General features: G+C 34.1%; 1 protein-coding gene across 1 annotated transcript in view; it reads right to left on the bottom strand.

The window, feature by feature from the left end:
• The window catches only part of Dok6 (docking protein 6), a 309821-nt gene that overhangs the window by 169786 nt on the left and 122075 nt on the right, over positions 1-17960 (bottom strand). The window contains exon 3 of the mRNA XM_057788968.1: positions 2123-2237. Within this exon, the coding sequence (XP_057644951.1) occupies positions 2123-2237 (115 nt within the window). The remainder of the gene's footprint in view (positions 1-2122; positions 2238-17960) is intronic.

Here is a 17960-nt window from a genome sequence, read left to right as displayed (position 1 = left end):
GACTACTGAATTTTTCTATTGAGCTTGCTAACAAGGGTTTGTGTGAGTTGTTACAAGAAGTGGCAATTACACAAAAAGCAACTGTCACACCAGAGAGCTCACCCCCAAATGGGTGAATTCTTCTGAAGCTGCAACTCTGAAGCTTCCTATACTATCAGCTGCTCCACAGTGTGAATGTCTTTTCTCTGTTTTACTGATGTGAGTCTTCATTCCCAATAACTGTTTACTCTCATTTACGTTATCAGATAAAGCCCTCAATAATCTTTTAAGTTTCATTTTTTCCTTTCCACTTGTGACTTTTGGTGACCTTTAGTTTAGCTACTGATGCTCATTAGCCTCCCTTTTTCTCCTGGAGCAAATATAGCCGTTCCTAGAGAATGTTGTAATTTAAAGGAACATGCCATAAAATTCTATATACATACATGCATTCACATCTATACACCAAGGAATATGTACCCTCACAACATTTTAGAATTTTAATTTTAAAAAGGAAAAATATCATATAACTTTTTATGATTTGTAAACTACTTTAAAAATCCAGCTGATAGGAAACTGGAAAGTGGATTAAAGCTATTTAAATCATAAAATTCATTTAACTATATCAAATATTTTTACTCTAGCACTGATAATATCAGAGGCAAAAAGATATTATATTGAGTTCATTAATTAATTAAATAACAAAAATTGTGTACTAATCTTTCTCCAAAAATTCCTAATAAAAATTTTACCTAAATAAATTAAGCTAAATATTATTTCTTCTGAAATTAACTCTAATATCTTTATACATCTCAATACTGCTTATTGCAATATAGAAAATACTAAACAATAGTGAAAATAAAATTAGGAAAGTTATATTTATGGGTTTTTTTTTTTTTTTTTGGTTTTTCGAGACAGGGTTTCTCTGTGGTTTTGGAGCCTGTCCTGGAAGTAGAAAATAATTTTTTGAATTAGTTTTAATATATAATGTAAATATTATATATTTAGGAACTCAGGGAAAATTATGTGCTTAGAGACTTTTGAGGAATTGGACAAGAAGGCAGAGGGTGAAAGATTTTGGACAATAGCATATTTCAGCAATGACGTTGAAACAGGACCAATAGCATATAAATTCTCATTTTACCAATTCTCAGGCATCTTTGCAACTTCAAAAAGTCTATTTTAAATAAGATGAGGCCATATGGCAACTGAAAAGAAATATACCAGAAGGGTTGATGGGTAAAAATGTTAAAGGAATGAAATGTTTGATAAAATACAATTCAGCCCAGCTAAGTTCATATAAAATTAAATTGTAAGCAATTCCTGCTAGGGAGAGGGACATTATTAGTATTTATACTATAAGCTTATATTAATTAAAATAATTTTTATCTGTATGTCCCCTTAATAATAATATCAAAGCTTCCTAAAAACTTCAGTACTAATTTAAATTCACATTTTTCAAAGCTCTTGGACATTTTTTTCTGCATCTTTTCTGCAAACATCCATTATAGAGCAAATGCAGCATTTCACTGAACTGAATCTTTAAAAGGCAATAAGCCAAGTAATACGTCACATTATACAGGGATTGCTCCATGAAAAAATACTGCAGTTTCAAACGACAAACTGCTTGTGTCTCCATAATATCAGAGTATTTTATGGACTAGCATGCTAAAATTCAATCTAAACTATATTAACTTTTAGTACTGAGACTCCATGAAACCAACACATTGCTCCAAGTTCGGTTTTCTGTCTGGGGAGCTGCTCTTGGGTGAGCTTTCTCATGGCGGTGTTGCTATTACACAAGGAAATGCTTCACAGCTAAATATTACCAAACCCAGAATACAAGTCACATGCTGATTCTGAACATCTCCCAGGTTTGTTTACTAAATTCTCATAGTTTGAACAAAACCCTAAGAGACCTCAGACCACCTAGGAACAAACTCCAGACAAAGACAAGATAGCTAAACTCCAAAACATCTGTTTCTACAGCATACCAGTATGCTTAACTTCTTACAAAGCGTTCCCCGCACATTCTCATTACAATATGCCAACCTATTCAGACTTCCGTGTGGATTCATCTGTCTGAGTCATTGTCTCTGAAGCAACTCAATTTCCTCAAGCTGTAGATGGGCCTGAAATTGCTTACCTGACTCACAAGCAAATGTCTTTGACGTTTCGTCATGAAAGATAATTGCCACTGCATGCTTCTTTGTCTCTCGAGGCAGTCTGGTAATATTTTTGATGTTGTGCAGTTCAGTTACCTTGAAAGAGAAGAATATTTTTTCTTTTTACTTTTGAATTTCTGGGGATAGGCCCCCAGAGCCTTGTATGCGCTAAGCAAACATTCTATCACTGAAAAAAATTTTATTTTAATATATGGTGTATGTGCTACATTACAATGTTTTAAAGAAAATGGTCAATTATCACTATCTTCTGCCCTTAAGCACTGTTCAATAGGTCACTGTACTAAGTTTGAATTGACTCTATTCACCACCAGTAAATTCCAAAACATAATGTCTTCTATTAGGCCTTCAGTTTTAGCCATCACTCATATTGGTTGCTGTATTTGAAATACTCTAGTGATCATGCAGAATAGCTTCATGGAGGCTGTGCTGCTATTAAACTTGTATCTGCATAAAGCAATAACAATTTGGTACAAAGAGAGTTCTCATTAAATATGTTTTGAATATTGATGAGATTTAGCAAGAAGTCTCTCCTCTAATATCTTCCAATATACAAGTTCCAGATAAGACTAGATCACACAGCATCTAACAGCTGCCAATGGAATAAATCACAATTTTAACATTTCAAGCTTCCAGAGAAAGAATATATTTTTAAAAATTGTGTACCAATAATTTTCACAAGAATAATTCCAGAAGACATAGAACTAATTATTGTTTGCTTTCCGGTACCAAGAGCAGTGAAGGACTTGAGAATGAAATTTCAGCCCAAATGCATGCTGAACTTTTTTCATGATGCTTTTGTTGTTTATTTATTAATAAATTTTGTTTTTGACAGTTTTTCACACGTACATAATGTATTCTGATTACTCTTCCACCTCTATTGTATTTTAATAACCACATTATCAGTGTAGAAATGGGTCTTTCCCTCTTTAGAATTGTTAGCATGTGTAGGATCTATCTTGAACTTGATTATAAAACATTGATGACATGCTAATAAGATGATACTATCTTCATCACTGTATAAAAGGAAAGAAACTTGATGATCAGAGGATATAGCAGTCCAGTACTATAAAGCCTGGTAAACAGGTGAACCATGTCTGGTTCTAATGCCCAGATTCCTGACTTCTCTAGTGATTGGTCTCTAACATTGGATCAATATAAGGAGTATCTTCTTGGATAAAGACCTCTCTTTTGACTTAGTTGTATAAAATATAAAGTTTTCACTTTTTTATACATTTTTCAACTGTTTTGAAGAAAATTAATGAAAGGAAAAAACTCAATTCCATTTATAACTTAGAATACATTAAGCCCAATAGATTTTTTTAGAACTGTTAAATTTAGAGCTATTGATATCAGTTGTGTAGTGCTTTAGGTATAATGCATATACATATTTCATATATTTCAAGATTTCTCCCTCATATTTGAAGGTAGCCATAGTAATATTGATTAGGATTTCACAGTATAGCTGAAGTTAAAGTGATCAATACCTGACCAAAGCCTGCAATTATATCATATAAAAATGGCATGTACAAAATAAAAGTATGTAGTTATTATTTTAAAAGAGTTGTTCTCTACTTTTCATGGATTCTTTGAAGATTTTCAAGGGCAGAGAATTTCAATACCACATGTAACTCATGGTCTGTCATACCTACAGAATTCTCATAAATCATTATTCATATTTTTCTCTTTACTTGCAGTCATATTAAAATTAACATGCATCATATAAATAATACAAATAGTTATTTCAGGTATGATAAAGTTGTCTTTATGTAAAAGCATGTATTTCTATGTATACATATGTAGGGGTAGCCCCAGCCAATCACCTTGCTTGTAGGGCAGGGTCACCTGAGGATTTTTTTACTAATAAATATTGCTGGTGTGCTCCCCCCGCCCCCTTCTGTTTTCCTGTTCTCCGCTGGAACCACGGGTTCTCTGAGTCTTCTTTCCCTAATTAAAGCTGAATTCTTATAATTTCTGTCTGCCTTCATTTACGCCACTACATACATACACAGTACATCATCTACTTATAAATCTTCTACCTGTCTCACATCTATCTGAAAGTTTCTTTTCCATGTGAGAAAAACTGTATACAAATATGTTATAATTGCTAAGGAATGACAGTTTTTGGAGAGATGAAAAATCTTTTTATGAAACAGTGACAAACATATTTTGATTGCACACCAAAGTGTATTATCAAATAAAATATAACTCTTGAATTTTAAAAGATGTTTAAACCCAATTTTATTTTAAGGCAATAGATTAAAGTTATTTTTGAAAAGAGATATTATTTCTAAATATTACTAGCTTTGCCGAAACAAATAATATTATCAAAACTGAGTCCAAAAGCAATGATGAATTTATGTTGCTTAAGAATTAGTATAAAATGTGAATATAAAGACCAGAATCTGCTAGAGTGTTATGTAAAATGTCTTACATGTACTAAACAAATAATTTAAAAAACTATTGTTAGGAGACATTCACAGATACTTTTATTTACAAATGTAGAATAATACCAGGAAAGATATTATGGACTTTATATTTTTTGTTGTCATAACAAAAATCAACAAATTTAAGTCTTGGACAGATTTGTAAAACTGTCCTGGGTACCAAGGCATGCTTATCAACAGCTCCTCAGGCAATCTGACAGCTGATGCAGCTCAAACAAAGGGCTTGCTCTACTGGAAAATTTACATTTAGAAATGCAGAGATCCTTTGCAAGGAGACCCCAGGCCTAAGGCTTTTGAGTAAATCAGGGCTTTGGTTGTTGATAACAGTGTGATGGCTTAGCCTCTTTTGCTTAAGAATTTAAAGAGATGATAAGAAAGCACCGATAAGGAATACAAAATTCTGCTTTCTAAAGGGTTCTCAATCCCAACTATTTAGGTTTGAAACACCTGCATTCATTTTTCGCTATCAATATTATCTGGATTTACCATATTGTGTTCAACTGTAATGACTTCGAGGAGAACAACTTTTAAAATCGTTTGTACTGCATTAAAGCAAAATGTTTCTTATTATTCTAAAACCTGTCAATGCAACATAAAAATAATTATAAACAGCCTGTAAATTTCTGAAATCTTGGATTTTCCAATACTAAAATCAGTATTTTTTTCATTATTTAAAATTTCGTATGTCTTTCTGTAAGTTGATTTTATTTTTAAGTTTCTAAAAAGGGCATGTTGATCACATTTTAATCAAAGAATTAAAGTAAATTACTTTAAATAAACTAAGTTAACTTGTAACTGAAAATAATTTAAGTTAGTTAGGTCTCAAAAGATGTAATGATGAGCAGCTTGAGATATTTAAATTTGACAAGTGCCAAAGCCAACACTTTAATATGAACATATGAACGTGCAGGGTTGTTTTTTTTTTTTTTGTTGTTGTTGTTTTTTTGTTTGTTTTTTTTTGTTTTTTGCTAGCTGGTGCTATATTATTTTTATTTGGTTGTTATACCTTAAGTAATTCATTGGCTTATATATACATATGTCAAAAATAAAAATAACCCTTTTCTCTAGGAATATAGAAGACAGTGCATACTCATCTTACAGAAGACACAATATTGGCTATGGAAACCCATATTAGATGGGTCATAACCTCTGATAATTCCAGCTTCTGGGTACTACACCCATGTGCAAACACACACACATAAAAATAAAATCTTTTTAAATTTAATTTAATTTTTTAAAAAGAAAACAAACTATCTTTTTTCATTATACATACCAATCCAAGTTCTTATTCCCTCCCCTCCTCCCATTCCCTCCATTTACTCCCCCAGCTCCTATCCACTCCTCTGAGAAGGCAAGGCACATTGTTTTGGGGAAGGTCCAAGCCCTCCCTCGTATATCTAGGCTGAGCAAGGTATCCATCCAAGGAGAATAGGTTCCCAAAAAGCCAGTACATGCAGTAGGGATAAATCCTGGTGCCAAAGCCAGTGGCCCATCAGTCTCTGCCTCAGCCATGCAACTGTCAAACACAGTCAGGGGGACTAGTTTGGTCCTATGCTTGTTCTTTCCCAGTCCAGATGGTGTTGGTGATCTCCCATTAGCTAAGCTAGACTGTTTCAGTGAGTGTACCCATCATGGTCTTGACCTCTTTGCTCATATTCTCATTCTTCCCAATCTTCAACTGACTTTGGGAGGTCAGTCCAGTGCTCCAATGTGGGTCTCTGCCTCTGTTTCGATCAGTTGAAGGATGAAGGTTCATAATCATCATTTTGGGTCTGGGTTACCATACTCTGGATGGTGTTTTTAGTTCCATCATTTTGCATGCAAAATCCAAGATGTCATTGTCTTTTACTGCTGAGTAGTACTCTAATGTATAAATGTGCCACATTTTCTTTATCCATTCTTTGGTTTGAGGGGCATCTAAGTTGTTTCCAGGTTCTGGCTATTACAAATAATGCTGTTATGTACATAGTTGAATATATGTTTTTGTAAATGTAACCTCCTGAAACTGAGAAGCTTTTGTAAAGCAAAGGACATAATCAATTAAAAAAAAAAAGGCAGCCTACTGAATGGGAAAAGATCTTCACCAATCCCATATCAGACAAAGGACTGATCTCCCAAATATATAAAGAACTCAAGAAATTAGACATCAAAATTCCAAATAACCCAATTAAAAAGTGGGATACAGAACTAACCAGAGAATCTCAATAGAGGAATCTCAAATAGTCAAAAGACAATTAAGGAAATGTCAACATCTTAAGCCATCAGGGAAATGCAAATCTAAACAACTCTGAGATACCATCTTACACCTGTCAGAATGGCTAAATTCAAAACACCAATGATAGCTTATGCTGGAGAGGATGTGAAGTAAGGGGAACACTCATCCATTGTTGGTGGGAATGCAAACTTGTAAAACCATTATGGAAATCAGTATGGTGGTTTCTCAAAAAAAAATTGGGAATCAACCTACCTCAGGATCCAGCAATATCACTCTTCGGCATATTCCCAAAAGATGCTCAGTCATAATACAAAAATAAAATCTTAAGCAATGACAGAATTTAAAAAGGTAGGATAAAGGATCTGGTGAAAATTTCTGTTAGTTTTTTTCATTGTGAAAATTTCATACATGAATACATTTTTTTGAGCAAATCTAACCTTCTAACCACTATTCCCTCTCGTCCAACTCACCCCACACCATTCAATGTACGACTTCTTGGGTGGCAATATCACAGGCATGAAACTTGTAGTTTAAATAATAAGTGAAGTGAAAAAGAAAAACACCTTCAAATTATACACTTTATCCAAATTAATTCTTTTCAGCATATATATTATTACAAACAAATATATCATAGTATATATTAGATTTTAAAGTTTGTCATTTATTTTTATGTTTAAAAGTAGTAGTAACCTCATTTCATGGTGAAGAAGTGGCACTTTAAAAATAGAAGATTACTGCTGGGTTGTGGTGGTGCATGTCTTTAATCCCAGCACTTGGGAGGCAGAGGCAGGTGGATCTCTTTGAGTTCGTGGATAGCATGGTTTAGAAGAGCTACTTCCAGGACAGGCTCCAAAGCTACAGAGAAACCATTTCTTGAAACCCACCCTCAAAATAGAATGTTTTCCCAATAATGTGAATGTTCTGTTTTTTAAAAACTCTCAAATATCTATCTTGTGCCACAACAACTTAATACTCTTTTCTGCTTCTGGATGCAGGCAGTCGCAATATGCTATTTAGATTCAGTATATGTAAGGTCTCACACAGTTGAAGAGTTATAAAACTGAAAGTTGAATGAAGAACATTTGAAATCAACTGTGGCTATTGCTATTTTGCCTATAATTTTTTGCCTAAAAATTGGATCAATGCTTTTCTAAGGTTGTATCAATAAGGAGTCTGAATCATGTTAAATATTTTCTTATTCTTCTAGACCAAACTTTGTAGATCAATTTTCAATTTTTTAGGTGTTTTACTTATTATGGTTTTATATTAACTTGACCTAGTCATTAGAAAATACAAACTTAACTTTTTTTCACACTTAAACCTGAAATGTAAATTCCATCCATTTTCTGAATATCCCAATTTTCCGAAATATAATATTGTCATTTAAAGGTTTTCTGTCGTTTTCCTTGGTTGTAAGCACAGACTGCATTTCATTTCCTGGATGCCCAGACCCGAATAATCTCACAGAAAATATATTAATTACAACACAACTTGGCCAATAGTTTAGGCATATTCATGGCTAACTCTTATATATTAAACTAACCCATTTCTATTAATCTATGTATCACTACAAGGCTATGGCCTACTGATAAGGTTTTCCTGCTATTGTGGCAAAATACTCTGGAGGAATTAGATGATTTCACAAAAGAGAAAGGGTTTTATTCTTATTTACAGTTCAAGGGTAGAGTACATCGTGGTCAGAATACAATGCAGCAGAAGATTGAAGCAGTGGTAATATCACATTAACAATAAGGAAAAAGAGAGATGAAAGCATACAGTACTCAGCTCAGTTTCTTCTTATATATCCTTAATTCTCCAGGGTATGGTATACCCAGAGCTAAGAAAGGCCATTCCAAAAACAGCTGAGTTGAGCTAACAGAAGCTCACTGACCCCATACAGACAGCTGGAGAACTAGCATAAGATTGAACTAGGCTTTCTGAATACGAGTTACAGTTGTGTGGTATTGTCAGTTTGAACCAGTATTTATACCTAGTGCATGATCTGGCTCTTTGGAGTCCATCTTCTATGAAGGGACACCTTGCTCAGCCTAGATACAGGGGGCAGGACCTTGGACCTGCCTCAAGTGGTGTGACAGACTTTGTTGACACCCCACAGGAGATCTCACCTTCTCTGAGGGATGAATGGGGTGTAGAGTGGGAAGAAGGTGGGAGGATGGAAGGGAGCGAGAACTTAGTTTGTTATGTAACATAAGATTTTTTAAAATAAATAAAGAAAAATGAAAGACCGTTCTACACCAAAGTAAACAAGATAAAACTCCATAGGTGTGCTCAACATCCCATTTCCCACATGAGTCTAGATCCTGCCAAATTGACAGTTACTGTTAACCATTACATTTTCTGAGACTCATACAAAGGAATTGTTCCTGATGGGGTTGTTTCTTTTGGCATTTGGTCTCAACCTAAGATATGCATTATTGACTATTTATGAATTCTGTTAATTTCATACATTTGACTCTGGAGTTAAAGATGATTTGTTTGATCCATACAATTCATTGTTAATTCATTACATAAACGTCAACACTGAATTTATTTATTTGGTGCTTTCGAGCACTTTCACCTCAGAGAGAAGGCCACCAGACATTTTTTAATTTATGATTCACTTTAAATAATGTTGAAGCAAAAGTCATTAAGATTTTCTTTCTGGGAATGCATGCTCCAAGTAGAATAGGTATAGATATTTTAACAGTTATAAACAAATAGAAGACCAGATATCAGGGAACCCTATTCGTAGAGTGACTGTCAGTAACAGAAGGGATGTTCTATGTGCTGGGGACAAGTAGATTTTTGTTGTTGTTGTTGTTGTTGTTGTTTTTTTTTTTTTTTGGTTTTTCGAGACAGGGTTTCTGTGTAACTTTGGTGCCCATCCCGGAACTAACTCTTGTAGACCAGGCTGGCCTCAAACTTGCAGAGATCTGCCTGCCTCTGCCTCCCGAATGCTGGGATTAAAGGCGTGCGCCACCACGGCCCGGCAAGTAGATATTTTTTAACTGACCCTTTGAGTTTTAGAATTTGCACGCATAACAACATTAAAAAAATAAATTAGTACTAATTATGATTTAAAGTTCAGCATATTATTTATGTTATGTATCTTTGACTGATGGCAAATTAAGCTAAATATCAGAATATAATGTCAGTCTTGCTATTAAAAATTGCATGTAATAGTGGGGCAAGGCCAGTTCAGGCACCCTCTCCTCTGCTGCCCAAGGACCTAGCTGGTGACATCCTGTGTACACCTGGGATCCCCTCTAGAGCCAAGTCTCTTGCCAACCCTCAAATGGCTCCCTTAATGTAGATATCGTCTTCCTTGCTCCTATATCCACCCTTCCTCCATCTCCACCCTCCCACTCCTCCAAGGTCCCAGTCTTTCCTTTCTCCCTTCTCTTCCCCCCTCCCCTTCCCCCATCGCCTCCCCCACCCCTACCCCTACCCTCATGCTCCCAACTTTTGCCCAGCAATCTTGTTTACTTCCAATTTCCAGGAGGATCTATATATGTTTTTCTTTGGGTTCACCTTGTTATTTGGTTTCTCTAGGCTGGTGAACTATAGGCTTAATGTCCTTTATTTATGGCTGGAGTCCACTAATGAGTGAGTACATACCATATTCATCTTTTTGGGTCTGGGTTATCTCACTCAGGATAGTGTTTTCTATTTCCATCCATTTGCATGCAAAATTCAAGATGTTATTATTTTTTACTGCTGAGTAGTACTCTAATGTGTATATATTCCGCACTTTCTTTATCCATTCTTCCATTGAGGGACATCTAGGTTGTTTCCAGGTTCTGGCTATTACAAATAATGCTGCTATGAACATAGTTGAACAAATGCTTTTGTAGTATGATTGGGCATCTCTTGGGTATATTCCCAAGAGTGGTATTGCTGGATCTTGAGGTAGATTGATTCCCAATTTCCTGAGAAACCACCACACTGATTTCCAAAGTGGTTGCACAAGGCAGGGAAGAAACTTCTGTCTGCACAAAAGGAGTTCAAAGACTAAGACTGAAGAGAAGTGGCTTTGTGAAGACAAAGAAAGACACCTTGTTTTCTGATTCTGCCTTCTAAATAATTAGATTAAACTTTCATGGCCTTAAGCCAAGAAGAATATGAAAATTTGTTAGACTAGACCTTGGAAAATAATATAGTTGTACATAGTTATTTTATGATAACTTTTAACTTTTTAATTCCAAAGTTATATTCTTAAGTTAAAAACAAAATAAAAGAATGTCATAAAATTTTATGTATACACTATATACTTACAAGGGATATATTCTTCTTTGCTTTCTGTCTCTATGAAGCATTACATTTATTTTTCCTTTGATTATCATGTGATTCCCCCAGAGCCTGGCCCAGTGACTGATGTACAGTCATGGGAAAGGTGGAGATCCACTCAGGTGAGACCTTCCTGTCAACAAGCTTTGTCAGCATTACAGTCCTAGGGGAATGGCAATGAAAAGGTGACAAACTATAAAGCTTCTTTTGGAAAATGAACCTCCTGATATTTGATGGGGTCAACAGCAAGTCTGACCTGCTGCTGAGCTGGGGTACTGCTCTTAATTAGGGAGTTGGTCACTGGGAGTGGAGGACATGTACCTGCAGGAAGGGTCATTCAAAGGTCAGGATGAGAAGAATTGAATGATGCTCCAAAGGGGATGAAACTACTCTGCTCTTGTCCTGTTCACAGATAATAATTGCTGTTATTTATAATTTGAATGATTTAGTATGAAGCAGAAAAGAAATGCTACATGGGACTTGAAATCAACCTGAAAGCTAAGTCCAAGAATCCTGGGAAGACTATCTTGAGTAGCACACTCTTCTTTGACAGAATTATCAGATTCTACTCCATACCCTTCAAAGAGATCAAATATCTGTTGGGAAAATATTTTTCTATCTTTCCATGGTCTCTGACCTTCAGCTACAAGGTTTTCATGGATCCCTCATAAAACACTGGCTTATAGTTGAACATGTTATGCTGATTATAATTTTCTAGAAACTGGTTCTTACTGATGTTTCTGGACTCAACACACAGTAATACTCATTTAATACCAAGTACAATGTTTAAAGCTTGTTTCTGACATTGGGCAAAAACTACCATGATGTGACCGGGATTGTTGCCACTTGATGTATTATAGGAATAAGGAAAGGAATATGTCATGTGAAAAAATGATGTCTTTAGAGAGTCTCCTGTAAAATGTTCTTGTATTGGACAGACACAGACTGGAACTGGAAAGATGACTCAGCATACTATCTGTTCCTCCAGAGGACACAAGTTTGATGCTCCACACCCATATCAGGTGATTCATAACCACCGATAATACCAGCTCCAGAATGAAATGGCATCTCTGGCTTTTGTGGGCACTTGCATTCATATAGACATTCTCAAAATTCACAGTATAGCAATAAATTTCAAAAATACATAAGAATATAATCATGTACCAGCTCTAAGTATTTAAATTAGAACTGAAAAGGCAGAAAAAATAAATTGAAGCACAGAAGATTTCTTCTAGAAGTACTGAGAGCCCCTTCACCAGTCAACTTCAGCCTTGTAAAATTCACAGATATACTGGGATATACTTCTACCTATACAGTGTGTTCATAAATAAGTGCTCTACCTACATCTATGGTAATTTGTTATTGAGCAGAAGAAAATTAGTACCATATCTGCAATCTTGTCAGTGTTTGAACTTCATAATAAACTCAGGTTTGCCATTGAGATGATATTAATCAAATAAATTCATGTGTAGAATCCAGCTGGAGTAAATTGCTGGCTCATCTCAGACTAGGCAATCCTATTTCCAAGATGGCAAGCACAGTGTTGGAGGCTAACACTTACAAAACTTTCTGGAAGTATATAAAAAACTATAAGGAACTAGAAGACTCCTGGAAACCAAGTTATATTTCAAATTATACATGATATATATACATATTGTCTGGATTCAAAGAGATAGAAAAATGAAACTTGGAAAATTGTCTTGTAATGGCAGATATTTCTAATATCTACAAGATATGATTTTGTGCACTTGCAGGCCTGATTAAAACACACTAATTTCAAATATTTTATCCAAATCATTGAAAGAAAATATGGTAACAAAAAATTAGCTTTCCTCAATATTATGCAACATAAAGTATGCCATTGCTTAAAATTTTATGTGATAATAATTTTAGGTTAAGAATAAAAACATTTGCTAATCATCCAACATATCATTTCGCTGAGTCTCAAAGCCTACAGTACTCTAGCAACTGAAATTTTCATGTCAATAAAATGTGTTTTGTAGCTGCTTCTGAATGGAAGACAAAAATTGTTCAAAGGGAGAAGAAATTTTTACTGTTGTGATTATGAAGTTATTAACTTTAACAAGTTTTCAAATAGTAAACATATCAAAAATAAATACAAGTCATTATTATTATTTGATGAATTAAATATGCTAAATAGGCATTTACAGTGAGGTAGAAAGCACTATTCCAGATTATATTCTCATGGTTGTATTTTCCAGTTGTACATTATGAATGGATATGCATTCATTTTATAAAAGCAAAAGAATCATTTGTTCTCTGTAACACAACCTTTATTTTGCTGTCTGAGTCTGAATTGCACAATTAGGTGGCATGACTGATGGATATAAAAAGGGATCATTTTAAGAACTAAAACCACTCAGAATATTCTGAAATGACAATTAAAATTAAAGGCATTGTTTCTAAATCTGTGAAATGTAAAACAATGCTTCAGAAAGGATGGAAATATGTTTAAGCAGAATTGTAGTCCTGAATATTCTTTTTTTTATTTGTTTGTTGATTTTTTTTTTTTTTGGTAAATCTGATTTACCAAGCAAAATGACTCTTGAAATTGCAAGCTACCTTTGATATCCAAATGGTGTCAAAATTCTTGTACAGCTGACACATATTGTTGCCCTTATTTCTAACTTACCTGTTCTGAAGCAGAAATGAGTTGAACAACGTGCCCCTGTTACTTTTCATTTCCTACAGACACTGTCTTCTAACTTTTATGCTAGTGTATTATTTACATTTCCAGATATGAATATTTAAATTAGGCTACATATTTTCCTTCTACAGAGGCTATTATAATAAGTTACTTTGAAACAAAAAATATATCTACTTTAAAAAAAATATGAAGGAGAGTTGAGAATGTAGCTCAATGGTAGAACATTTGAACATGTGAAAGGCCCTTGATTAGAGAACTTCTTCATGGAAATTAAACCCTAAAACACTTGTAGAATTTTTTTTAATAATGTAAATCGCACAGCTGTATTCTCTAAGTCAAGTTCAAATTAATTGTACAATGCATTTGGTTCACAATGCTCTTATATGATAGGTTAAATTAACTACCCCACTTAAAAAGTAGTTTGTTGTGCAGGCATGATTAAGCAACATAGAAATATTATTATTGGTGCTGCCTAAGATTTGGTGAAATTTTAATTGGCATCAAATCAAATGCCACAAAGATCAAATTGAGCTCTGGAAACTTCCTAACTTCTTTAGGTTATGACAAGGCAGATCTGTTCTGGTCCCCTCAAAGAGCTCAACTCCTGGACTCCTCTATTTAACCTTTACTTAGAATTATTTACTTGGATATTTCATAGAAAGGGCCCCATCATACATTGGTAATTCCCTTATTTTCTTGTCCTACATGAAAGTAATTTTCCCTATTCACTTTCACTGAGTGTTCCCCAAGTAGCTAGCATGTGGAAAAAAGATGAAGACAGTCAATAATATAATAAACAAAACAGTCCAGTATGATACTGATGTCTGACTCAGAACCAGGTTGTTAATAGCTGCTCTTGCTCAAGAAACGAAAACTGCTTGCAGATGGAGCAATGTTTATTATGCAAAAGAATAAAAGTATACAGGATTTTACTCATATAAATAATTTTCACTCTAGAATTTTTTTTAGGAGCCAAGGCACAACAAGCCTTTGAACACAGTCTACATTATTATCAAGAATGTGATCACACAAACATGGAATCCTGTCTTCATGATATCAAAATGAGAAAGTGAACGTGACTATACACATGTACTATGTCTACAAAAAATAAAAAAGTTTAAGGGTAAGATGTAAAGGCAACTTCATTTCACAAAGCAACCTTTACCTTTCCCTGGGTTTCCTCAGCTGTTTGTTTTAAATGAAATTAATATCCTGCATGAAAGGAAGAGTAAGAAAAACAATGATTTTAATATCAGGTGATGGGCATTAAGAAAAGAGATCAGACCTGGGATGTGATTCAGTGGTAGAAATACTTGGATACCATTCACAAGAGTGATTACTACCTATTTAAACATCATTTTTCTACCATTTTACAGTTTTCTTCTCTGAAATTTCATGACAACCTCTCCATTCATCTTTCAAGGGAGTTTTATTGATGTTTTCTCCCTAAGGACAGCACTCATGTTTCTTTCATTAAAATTTTTTTAAACGGTTTCTTTGTCATCTATTCAGAAAATTAAGGAAAATTTATTAGCTGGTCTTATGTAAATTGCTCTTGTTCAGCTTTCAACCAGGATAAATTTGTTTTGAATATCTATTATGACAATTATATACAGCCACATTCTCAACCCTAATGCATTTTTAATAACTTCCTTCAGTAGCTAGTGATTTGAAATTCAAATTTCTTTCTAAGTTTAAAAAAGTATATACCATTTTAAAATTGCTTCATATACAATTGATTTATGGAGCAAGATTTCTTTTATAGTAAACATATCAAATGTCTAAATGAGACCATTAATTCTTGTAAGCATATTTCAGACAGAACATAGCACACAGTTAAAAATTGATAAAGAAATAGTTGTATCCTTGGTTTATTTTTAGTGACCCTTCACTTAGGTTAGAAACATTCTGCTCATTTGATTTATTTTTTTTAATTTATGGCTATTAAACATGATTGTGACTTTTAGAGAAAGTCAAAATAACTATTTTCTAGATTAAGGAACATATCCGAGCAAAGCACAATTTTTTTTTAACCTTGGAGGCTTAGAGGACAAAGCTTCATCTTTTATGCAGTCTTTATGATCCCTCTTCACCACCATCTTTCCACGTGCTAGCTCTTTGTTGAAGGTTCACCAGCATTAAACTAACCAAACTCTTTGTCAATTTACTCATATCCATACACATTCCTCCATATAATGCATTTTCTCAATCACTTTGCTTTTTGAAAGCAGTAATATTTAAGGAAGTCCCCAAATATCCACTTCTTCCTTATTAACTTCTAATTAGCAGAGACGGAATTAACTGTTTTCCTTTTTCAATCATCACTTATTACAGTTAGCTTTATAAATATTTTCCATCCTAGGTTGCAAAATATTAAAATAATTATTAGTTATGATGCCTTACCATTTGAGGTCTACTTCAACACGTGTGTGCATGTGTGTATGTTGTTTGTTTTTGTGTGTGCATGTGTGTGCAGTTGTCATGTATATGCAACACTTTCATGTAGTTCACATGTATGTAGTGACCAGATGGAAAATTTCTTTAGTACTGTTCTTCAATAATCCTCCCATCATTTTTTGGGACATTCTCACTCTGAGATCTGAGGCTAGGTAGTTAGAATAGGCAGGCTAGTAAGTGAGACCCTAATTTTCTCTCTCCATCTCTGCAGCACTGGGATTACAAGGTAGTAAAACAACACCTAGCTTTTTACCTGGGTTCTGGGCAAAATAAGCCTTTAATTGAATTGTGCTCCCAGCCCTTCCAAATATTCCTAAATACTTTTTGTGCAGTAGGTCATGTATGTGTCACAGTAGGCCTGGAGGTTGACAACTGTTTTCCTTGATCCATGGATGAGAATATCTTCTGTCTAGATCATCTTACGAAACATTGCATATTTTACACTAGACACAGTGGTATCCTAGGAATATATATTGCATTAAGAGTATGCATTAACTTCTAGAGCATTCATTATGCCCATTACATAGAAAATGGGATTAATCTTGGTTTTATGATCATCAGTTGGGTCCCGGATAGTTTCTTCATCTCAAGTAACAGTTACTCTGAGACAAATATGCACTGCAGTTTATTCATGTTACCCCGTGAAAGCACAAAGCACACAAAAGTTATTGGTAAAATATGCATAATTCAGTTACTTAAAGGGTAATATGATTTTGAGGACTTAGACAACTTATTATATTGAATGATAAAAATGTCAGTGTAGAATAATAAAGGGATAATAAAGGAGTAAAAGGTAAATGGTTACCCGAAAGGGAAAAGAAAGCAGCTATACTGTCACTGAGTTGGTTAATACTATGGCAAGAAGAAAAGAGTGAAAGTCTGTAAGAGGGCAGCTGTGAGAGAATCAGGTTGCTAAGCCGGAGCATAAAGCATTGCAGCTCAAATAAAACTAAACTGAGAATTAGACTGGAGGCATAGCCTCATGAAAAAGAATCTTAATATAGCACCAAAGAGCCATGCTATAATTATTCTTCTGATTGGCACTAGCCAAAACTTCCCATTTCAGTTTCCAGTCAATCAAAAGAAAAAGTGAGATAAAATTTGTGATGAGTGTCTTAAATTACTGAAATTGTGGGTTTGCACTGCCCATACTATAAAGACAATGTTATAGTAATAAAACATACTCTTCATAGCACTGTCATGAGAAAGTCAAATTTGGAACATGAGGGAATGGAATGATCTAGGAGGGGAGAGGGATGGAGTGAGAAAGCAATGAAATTATTTCTATTTGTGTGTTTCTTATGTTGGAAAGTGTATGTTTATAAGTTTGCATCTTGAGTTCATTTTCAAATGCTGGTTGTTTATTTTCTTAAGTTGTGATATTTATGTAGCCTTAATTATATTTTGTATTGTATATGCTTTGTGAAACTTTTTTTATATTTAGTAACCTGTCTTCTAAATTTAAAAAAATGAGGTGATTTGAAGGGAAATTATTTTGAATTTTGATATAGTTTAAATTGCATTTTAAAGAATTCTTTCTCCTCCTAAAATATATTACTTATTAAATTTTTCACTTGTAAAATAAGATTCTTTTATGCTTAATTCTGTAACTCTAGCATGTTTACTGTTTATTTGAGAACAGTGATCAGTTTTGAATTTTTACTTCTCTAGTGTGAGGTAGCGTTGATATCACTTAATGTTCAGTTTGTTGAAGAAAAAACGTTTTC

The sequence above is a fragment of the Chionomys nivalis genome, chromosome 14, assembly GCF_950005125.1.
Source record: "Chionomys nivalis chromosome 14, mChiNiv1.1, whole genome shotgun sequence".
In the NCBI taxonomy this organism is placed as follows: domain Eukaryota; kingdom Metazoa; phylum Chordata; class Mammalia; order Rodentia; family Cricetidae; genus Chionomys; species Chionomys nivalis.
Note: the sequence above shows the minus strand (reverse complement) of the source record. Positions and strands in the feature narration are given on the sequence as shown.